Here is a 9,695-nt window from a genome sequence, read left to right on the forward strand (position 1 = left end):
TTTACACACAAAACCAGCACAGAAAAAACAAGTAGAGAAAAGGGACAGATAGCTTCCTGGTGACGTTGACTGAGCACCTGGATCCAGCCGTGCCTGAAGTTATCCCTGGAGTTTTCAGTTTGTGAACCATTAATGCCTTCCTTCTTTCTTCTTGTCACAAGCCAGTTTGAGTTGACTTTTGCCTCTTGCCATCGACAATCTCGACTAAATAAATACTTAACTTGAGAGCACATTAAACGAAGCAAGGCATGCACAGTATTCAACATGAAGTGGGTACCACCCAATAAATGGCAGCTTCTGACACTCTAGCTGAACCTGCCTTCTCAAAGGACAGATTTCTGTAAACTTTATAGTTCTACAGCAGTAGAATTCTACTTTTCCTTTCTTTCTTTCCACCACTTTGGCCAGACTATCCTTTGTGAAATTCCTGCTTTCCTTGGATTTCTTATCCACAGCTCTGCTTCCTTCGTAAATCTCCAGGTTTTCTCCCCTGCCCCACTCTGGGCTGAGGCAGGGTGGGAGATTTCAGGATCTGGAGGGGGTGATATTTGCTTTGCATTTTGTGTTCATGCCCAAGGACCATCAGTACCAACTAGACCAAGTCAAATGCAAAGGCTTCCCAAACTGGCTTCAAACTTGTTGCGGCCAAGGGCACCAGGGACTCAGGAAAGTCTACACTGCCATCTAGTGGACATATGTGGCAATGTCACACGGAATGGAGCAATATCACTGGGAATGGAGCTCTTGGCTCATACTCCCTCTTGGGACAGTCACTGGGCTCTGAAAGTATTTGGTCCAAACTCCTCACTCCTTAAGGACAAGTGAATTGAGGGTGAAGTCGAGAGTCCTGTCTCATGGAGTATAAGCATCATACCTTTCCTTGGAGGAACAGGCTCCTGCCCTGAGTTACAGTCACAGAGGCTTATGCTTCCTCCACTTCTTCCACCTATCTATGTTATGATCCAGGTGGAGGGCTTCTGGCGGGGAGGGCTGACATGAGCATGTGTGTGTGTACATGCACACACGTGTGCGTGTGTGACAGGCTTGGGAGGGCTGAGGAAGAGGACACCCGGAAAGTCTCTCATGACTAGCTTGCTTAGCCTCCCAGAGGAAAGGATGTTTGTCAGTGCTGCAGACACAAGCTTCATGTTCTCAGCCTCATAAATTGTGAGACAGATCACCATGTATTTGTTCCCTGATAGTGAAAGTCAGTTAAAGAAAGAAAAGACTCTCAGGAATTCTCTGGCGGTCCAGTGGTCAGGTCTCTGTGGTCTCATTGCCAGGGCCCTGGGTTCAATCCCTAAATCGGGGAACTAAGATCCCACAGGCCACAAGCCATGGCTAAAAGAAAAGAAAGAAAATAAAAATCTCCCTCTGTTTCTGAGTAGTCTTCGCAGCCCCACTCGAGAACCTGTCATCTTGTTATCCCTGTGCTGACAGCCCCTAGGCTGGGCCGACGGAGGGGGGGAGCCCTCTGTAGTCCCTCCCTGCCACGATGTGCAGGGGGATCAGAAGGCTGGCAGAGGTGTGCCTGTGGTCACATCCTGGCCATGACCCTTCCGTCTCCACCCACTCGAGTCCTGAACACATCACAGTCCTTGTGCCTAGGTTGACACTGGCACCTTCTGCTACAGCCTGCAGACAGAACAAGGATTACCCTCCACCCCCTGACAATCTGGGAGCTCAGCCTGGAGTCAAAGAAGAAAGAAACGGCGACTAAGCCACTGGAGCAGCTTTCCTGACAACTGCAGCTCTATTTCCCCCTCCCATCGCCCTTCCCCAGGCTTACTACATTCCCAGACCAAGAGAAGCTTCCAGAACAAGATGGTACCGATCATTTTCCAGAAAAAGGAATAGTTCTATACAGTTCCTAGAATGTTTCTCTTTTTTATTTTGGGCAAGTTGGGGCCACCTTCTGAGCGGGTCTCATACTGTGATGCCCAAGAACCAAGGGCACTGACCTCCACTTGTTCAGCCCACGTGAGAAGCACTGCTCCTTATGAATCGGGTCCTCCCCATCTAGATCACTCTGAAAACCCTGCCACTCTGCACCTTGAGAAAGAGCTCCCCATAGATCCCTCCCTTCTCATTTTCCTTGCCACCCTCTGCATCCCCTGGCCAGTCTCCAGGTGGAGCACCCCCTGAACCATGCCAAAGCTCGCAGCCTGCAGCCCCTGCTACCCACCCCAGCCTCCTCCAAGGCGATGGGCCACTCTAAAGGAGGCACGCGCTCAGGGCAACAAGCCATCTGGTGCCGCCAATCCCGGCTCAGCCGGCTCTGCACATGGTTTCCTGTCACTCAGAGGAACAGACTCAGAGGGAACCCGGATCTCAGAGCGACCCTCCCACTTCAGCCAGGCCAGCTCGCTCACCTCCAGGGCCTGAGGGAACTTCACGATTGGTTCGGGCCAGGTAGTGATCTTCTGTCTGTAATTGTTGCATTCAGGAACGATCATGCAGCCGATGTTACCCAACTCTGGGTAGAAAACCTTAAGGCCCCTGTGGAGAGAGGGAGGTGGTTGTCTTGTGTTTGGGTTTTCGGGGAGCTGGGGGGTGCATAAGGCTTCAGTCTGGCCTGTGGAGCTTGAGTTACTTGACTTCTTGTGACTCAGTTTCTCCACCTGTACAGTGGGAATACTAATAATACCTATTTGTAGGGTTGATGAGAGGGGTAAAGTAGTGACCGATGTTTACAACAGGGCCTGGCAGGTTATCAGTGGTTGGAAAGTGTTCACTACTGTCAGTGTTTACTAGTCAAAAAAAAAAAAATCCATAGGCAAACCCAGTCAGTGTCTTTAAAGTAGGGCTGGGTATAGAAGAATGATATTTTTATGTTGCTTTTCTGGAATGTCGTTATTACACAAAGAAAGGTTTAGCAAGTTATCACAGGTGTTCTTCATGGGGACAAACTTCTCTGTCCTTTAAACAATCAAGACCCTCTCCATGCCTGCAAATCCCAGCAGTAGTTGCATAGCTCCCTTCTTTGGGTGACCCGTCGTCCCTGCCCTAGGCTCTCGATATGCCATTCCTTGTGCTTTGTTAGCGTTATTATTCATTTACTTTATTTTTGGCTGTGCTCGGTCTTCCGTTGCTTCGTGTGGGTTTTTCTCTAGCTGCAGTGATCAGGGGCTCCTCTTGGCTGCGGTGCTCAGCTTTCTTACTGCAGTGACTTCTCTCGCTGTGGAGCGCGGGCTCTAAGGTGTGTGCGCTTCAGTAGCTGCAGCACTCGGGTTCAGTAGTTGCAGCTCCTGGGCTTAGTTGCTCCGCAGTATGTGGGATGTTCCCAAGGATAGAAGCCGTGTCCCCTGCATTGGCAAGTGGATTCTTAACCACTGGACCATCTGGGAAGTCCTCAGGTGGTATAGTCTTAATAACTTTTGAAGAAGTTTTAGAGTATGGGTTTTCATCTCTCCTCATGGCAGTATTTTAAGGACTTTAAGGTTTGTTTCTGCCATTACCCCCTGCCACAGCAAACATTGAGATCTAAGGCTGAGAGAGGGGACCCTCTTCTGGCAGAAAGATGGAGACTCAGCCCACAGCCCAGAACTGGAAGGTGGGGGGCAAGGGTGGGGAGGAAGGAAACTGAGGACCAGAGGGAACAAAAGTGTCTCCTTTTTCTATCCCTGTAGAATTGCTGCAAATGTTTAAAAGTTCTTGTTGTCCAGCCGCTAAGTCGTGTCCAACTCTTTGTGGACTGCAGCGCGCCAGGCTTCCCGGTCCTTCACTATCTCCTGGAATTTGCTCAATTTCATATCCATGGACTCTGTGATGCCATCTAACCATCTCATCCTCTGCCGCCTACTTCTCCTTTTGCCTTCAGTCTTTCTCAGCATCAGGGTCTTTTCCAGTGAGTCGGCTCTTCCCATCAGGTAGCCAAAGTACTGGAGCTTCAGCTTCAGGATCAGCCCTTCCAATGAGTATTCAGGGTTGATTTCCTTTAGGATTGATTGGTTTGATCTTCTTATAGTTAAGCAAAATCATCAAACTGGCAGGGCCTGAGGCAGGAGATTAACGGGTTTCAGGTGGGACACTTAACTAGCCTCCTGTTTGCGTTTCCTGAGACATGAAGTAAGTAGGCTCCAGGTTAGGCATTTACAACCATCCTCCTGTTTGTACTTTGAAATAGAAATAAGAACAGAAACAGGGCAAATAGCCAGGCTTTGTCTCTTGTGGATACTTCAAGATAACAGCTATGGCAGGACAGAGAAGGGTTAAACCCTGTTTGAGTAAAAGATCAAGAGGTCACAAATGTCCCCTCCATGGGACAAGGGAGATGCTGCACATGGACCGGAAGCCTCCTTGAGGGTCAAAAAGAAGGTGAAAGCTCCCCATAGCAGGTGATGCTGAGGCTCCCCCATAGGCCTCTGGGCTGGAATCCATCTCAGAGAACAGTTGTGCATGGATATTGGGGAGGGTCCTAGGGCAGGTCAGTTGTAGAAAAAGAAATCAGATAATTGGCCAAAGATAAACAAAGACCCAGAAGAACTGCCCTATATAACGGACTTAACCGCCTCTTTACTGCATTCCTCACTAGGGGAGACACCCCACACCCTTTCTCTCCGGGTGTGCATCTCTGCCTTGCTTCTGTCTTAACAAACTGTCTATCTGTGCGCTCTCCCAGTTGTCGTGCTGTGCCTCTAATAACAAACTTCATACTCAGTTTTACAGTTTTCGCCTCCTTGAGAACTGCATTTTTCGGTGGAGGGGGCAAGGGCCAGGGGAGTTTTGCTTCTCGCCCCTAGCCCCTGGTGGACTAGCAGCTAGGATTCCTGGTTTTTATCCAGGCTACCCAGGTTCAATTCCTGGGGAGGGAACTAAGATCTCGCTGCAAGCCGCTGCTCTCTGCTGCCTCTCAGATCAGGCCTAAAGCCTCTGAGGGGCTTCCAGATGGCTCAAGCAATAAAGAATATGCCTGCAATGCGTGAGACGCAGGAGACACAGGTTCCATCCTTGGATCAGGAAAATCCCCAGGAGGAGTGAACAGCAATCCACTTCAGTATTCTTGCCTGGTAAATCCCATGGACAGGATTGGCTGGCGTGCTACAGCCCATGGGATCACAAAGAGCTGGACATGACTGAGCATGCAAGCAAAGCCCCAGAGGGTGCCAGGGGACCAACAGTTAGGTCCATCCAGCCAGGCCCCCATCATACCCACAGGGCACTGTCAGCCCAGGGTCTGAAGCCCACATGCTGCCTCCAAGTCTCATTCTTCAGGTGAGGCTATCACCATGGGCCAAGAGCTGGACCACAGCCTCCCAAGAACCTGGCAGAGGTGCCCAGCTGGGCCATGCCCAGAGAAACTGAGGCGATAAACGCGTGCCGCTGTGAGGTTTGGGGAACTCTGCTGTAAGCAACAGAGGAGGAGTGCATAGGCTTGTCTGCACTTCCCTTGACTGGATGTTCCCGGAGGTCACTCAGCATCATAAGAATCAGATCAGAGAAAAACAGCTCCCTGGGGATGAAAAAAGCTCAGACTCCAGCTGCCCCCAAAGCAAGGGAGACACAAATGTCCATGGAGGGGAGGCTGCCTTCATAGAGGCGGTTGGGGACTCAGGGGACACCCCACCCTCTGCTGCGTGGTTCTCAGTGTGGACACGTGGGTCTATTCTTCCTTAAGGCAGGAGCCCAGAACAAGACCCCCAAGGAGGAATTGAAGGATGAGAGGTGGAGGCTCAGAGGAAAAACACTGCAGGTGAAGGCAGCGGACGGGGGATGGTCATGACATCTGTCTCCAAACATTGGAAGGACCCTCCAGGGACAGAGAGACTAGACTTGTTCGATGCAGTGCCTGGGGCAAAACTAGGAAGAATGGGGGTGAAGTTAAAGAAGGGCAGTCACAAGGGTGACTGTGACAAGTCACAAGTCACAAGCCTTGACACAAGGGTGCCCTCTATGATGTGGGAGGTTTTCGGTAGAGAAGAGAGGGCATTGGGAAGCAGGTCGTGTCCCTGTGAGAGTCCACTGGGGCCACTGGGGCCAAGGCAGCAAGGAGGGAGGAGCTGAGTGGGTTCACCCACTGGATGGCGGTTGGATGACTTTAGTTCTTTCATGCCTGTGACTGAACCTAGAGTTCTGACTCTCAGTGGTTTTGTTGGTCTAGTCTGTCTTCCTCAAGAGTGAAGTGAAAGTCGCTCAGTCATGTCCGACTCTTTGTGACTCCATGGACTGTAGCCCGCCAGCCTCCTCTGTCCATGGGATTCTCCAGGCAAGAATACTGGAGTGGGTTGCCATTCCCTTCTCTAGGGGATCTTCTCAACCTGGGTCTCCCACCTTGAAGGCAGATTCTTTAACATCTGAGCCACCAGGGAAGCCCCTCAAGCATAGGTAAGGTATTATTCTAGAAGAACTTTTCTCTTAACAATATTTCTCTATTGCTTGTCACAGCACAAGAAATTCCTCCTTTATAGATTAATACTTTTAGGTCCTGAGTGCTAACTTCAAGAATTCCCTGTTAGATTCTAACAATACCCGGGAGAGGAGGCACTTCTCTAGGGGAGTCTCTCAATAAGGTCAGGAGCCTGAACTGAGCAGGATCCTTGGGGATGGGGGGCATAGAACTCAACTTTTTGATCTCAACTTTGGAGTCTGATATATTCCTTTGTGTTCTCATTCTGTGACGATCTTTTAATAAACTTCCCTGGTGGCTCAGATGGTAAGGAATCTGCTTGCAATGCTGGAGAGTAAAGTTCAATCCCTGGGTCAGGAAGATCCCCTGGATATTTTACCAAAAAAATCTTCAGCAGTTATAAAGTCAAAGCTTCCCTCTTGCAATGATGATCTGCAGTCAAAAACTCATGTCCTAGCATGCAAGCTTAATGCTGGAAGTCCATTAAGGTCTCAAACTGGGGATCTGCTAGTGTCTTCTAAGAAGTCCTGAGAATGACTCCTTGCAATGAACTGAAAATTAATATGCTGAAATCCTAGCCCTAAAGGTAATGAAATATGGAAGTGGGGCCTCTGGGAGGTGCTTAGGTCATGAGGGTGAGGTTCTCATGAAGATAGAAAAGACTTACCAGAGAGCTTTCTCACCCCTTCCAGTCTGCAAGGACCCATCAAGGATCCAGCCATCTATGAGTCAGGAAGTGGGATCTCATCAGACAAACAATCTGCTGGCACATTGACCTTGGACTTCTCAACCTCCAGAATGTGTTAGTCGCTCAGTTGTGTTTGACTCTTTGAGATCCCATGGACTGTAGCCTGCCAGGCTCTTCTGTCCATGGGATTTCCCAGGCAAGAATACTGGTGTGGGTTGCCATTCCCTTCTCCAGGGTATCTTCCCGACCAAGGGATCAAACCTGGGTCTTCTGTTTTGCAGGCAGATTCTTTACCATCTGAGCTACCAAGGAAGGACCTCTAGGATGGTAAGAAATAATTTTTGTTTTTTATAAGCCACCCAGTCTGTGGCCCTGTGTTGTAGCAGCCCCTTGGACTGCTGTAAGACAGATTCCCTTCACTTGAGATGCTCTGGGCCCTGGACGAGGGTCAGCAGTTGAAGGTGAGTGGCAAAAGAGTAGGAATGTAGTCAGACGGTGTAGTCAGGGGCAGTGAGGGGAGGGGTTAGCATCACAGCTCTGCCACTGGTCAGGTATATCAGCACCATGGGCAGGTTATTTAATCTCTGGGGATTCCTATCTGCAAAATGGGATGATAATACGTACTTGGTGGGGTCATGGTAGCAATGAAATAGGTCAAGGACTCTAAATCACTGGCAGAACTCCCTACACATACTGGGTGACTGGAGCTCCTGCACGTGCTGTGGTCCCCAGGCCACCAGGAGACCAGCCTGTGGATGTCTGCAGCACTGAGCCCAGGGAAGATGGGGTGCCGGTGGGTTCCCTCTGTACATGGTGACTGTATACATAGGATCCATGTGTCCCACAGTGAACATGGGAAGCAAAGAGGTTCTCTGCATGGGGCTGTGATCATGGCCTTGGCCCCGCTGTCTTCCCCAGCTTGGGGGGGGCTTGACTGGCCCACCAAAGGGAAAGGCCTGCCTGCCCCCGGGAAGGTCCTGCCCCGCAGAGCACCTTGCATGCATAGGAACAGCAGCCCTGCCCACCTTCCCTCACACAAAATTTCACCCAGCGCTGTTTCACCAGGGTTACAGCTGTACTGATAGGAACAAAATCTGTGCCATTTTGGGGGAGGGGGATGTGGCAGAATTCAGCTGCCCAACTTTTTAAGGAAAAAACATATTTATCTCTCTAAAAGTAATGTTAATGTTTGTAAGAATTTGAATGTACTCAAGGAGACAGAGTAAGAGGGGTGAGTCCTCGCTCCCGCTCTTACTTCCGATGGCCTCAGTGTGACGCCAGCGTCCTCGGCCACCAGGTTGGCAGAGGGTGTTGGGGGCAATGTGGCCTGGGCCGCCCTCGGGATGGCCCATGAGTCCAGGGTGATGAAGACTGGTTCTTCTGACCCACGATGGGTGAGGAGCAACCTGGACTCCGACACAGAGTGAGAGAAGCTTGTGCCCTTGGAAGGGACAGAGCCAGCCTCTGACGCCCAGCCTTTTCTCTGGACAATGTCCAGTGGCCCCACTCCAGCCTTTCCTGACACTTCCAGGGCTTTGTTTGAGAAAAGCAAACAACCACCTCTCACACAGGGAGGGTCTGGTTACACAGCCTCTGTCAAGTGCCACTTTTCTTGAAAGTGCCACTTTGTTGGGGGGAAAGGGAGCCTTCCAGGCTGTAGGGGAGGGATGGTCTCTCTTGGGGTCCCAGCAGGGAGGGTGAAGCCAGCCCCTCAGGTTTGGAGGCCCCAGGGGAGTCGGCCAGATCCCGGTGCCCTCCTGGGGCTGAGAGGACCACCCTCCGGACTGACGGCACAGGCCTATCTCACAGTCCTCTCCTCGATCCGAGTCTCCCTCCACAGACACTGCCGTGGGAGCCAGTGGCCCCTGACTCCCGGAGACCCCCCCTCCCTCTGCACCCAGCCTTACTTGCAAAGGACAGCGTCGTTGTCGGGCAGAGCCTCGTACACACACACGTCATTGTCTTCCTCCTCTCCAGTGACCGCCACCGCGAGGCCCAGGAGCAGGGCTGCTGTGGCCAGCCTCATGGTCCAGCCCATGGGCACCTGGAAAGGAAGGATTCTTCAGAGCTGCCAGGCCCTCTGCGGGGGGTGCCCTTCCCACCCACAGCCCCTGCCCAAGGGGGCCCACCTGGTGGGGAGAGAGCCCTCTGCTCGCCAGGGAGAAGGGCGGGCACAGCCTGGGCTCCAGCAGCTAATCCGCCACCCGGACACAAGTCCCTTAGCAGCCCTGGGCCTCCTCCCAGCTGGATTCAATTTACAGCCGTGGCCTAGGCCCCTCCTCCGTCTATGCAGGGCTGTGCTGTCACTCGTTCCTGCTGCTGCCCGGGTACGGAGCAGACTGCAGAGCAAGAGGGCTCATACAAGCCTCTCACACGGCCCACCTCGTCCCGGACACACCTCCTACCCTGAGTTTCCCCGTGTGCAGTCAGTTGGCCGAGGGCCAGCCTGCCCTTCTGGCTTTAAGGCAAACCCTTTGGAGGCTGGTGGCCCCAGGTTTCGGGGTCTGGGGGTGCTCCTGAGAGCCTGACTTTGCTGGGATTTTAGGAGCAGGAGTGAGGCTGGGCACTGCCCCCTGTACAGCTCTGCTTCTCCTGCCCACAGCTCCTCTGCTGCCTGTCTAGATGGCCTCAGGGCTGTGGGGTGGGGGTCATGGTTGAACG

At 51.9% G+C, this 9,695-nt stretch overlaps 1 protein-coding gene across 1 annotated transcript in view; it reads right to left on the reverse strand.

Moving 5' to 3' along the window:
• PEBP4 (phosphatidylethanolamine binding protein 4) overlaps positions 1-9,308 on the reverse strand; it is a 220,885-nt gene extending 211,577 nt beyond the window's left edge. The window contains exons 1-3 of the mRNA XM_052644724.1: positions 9,164-9,308; positions 8,942-9,078; positions 2,373-2,499 (exon numbers count right to left, since the gene is read on the reverse strand). Of these exons, the coding sequence (XP_052500684.1) occupies positions 2,373-2,499; positions 8,942-9,072 (258 nt within the window). The 5' untranslated portion in view covers positions 9,073-9,078; positions 9,164-9,308. The remainder of the gene's footprint in view (positions 1-2,372; positions 2,500-8,941; positions 9,079-9,163) is intronic.
• Between the last annotated feature and the right edge of the window lie 387 nt (positions 9,309-9,695).

Source organism: Budorcas taxicolor, chromosome 8 (genome assembly GCF_023091745.1).
Source record: "Budorcas taxicolor isolate Tak-1 chromosome 8, Takin1.1, whole genome shotgun sequence".
In the NCBI taxonomy this organism is placed as follows: Eukaryota; Metazoa; Chordata; class Mammalia; order Artiodactyla; family Bovidae; genus Budorcas; species Budorcas taxicolor.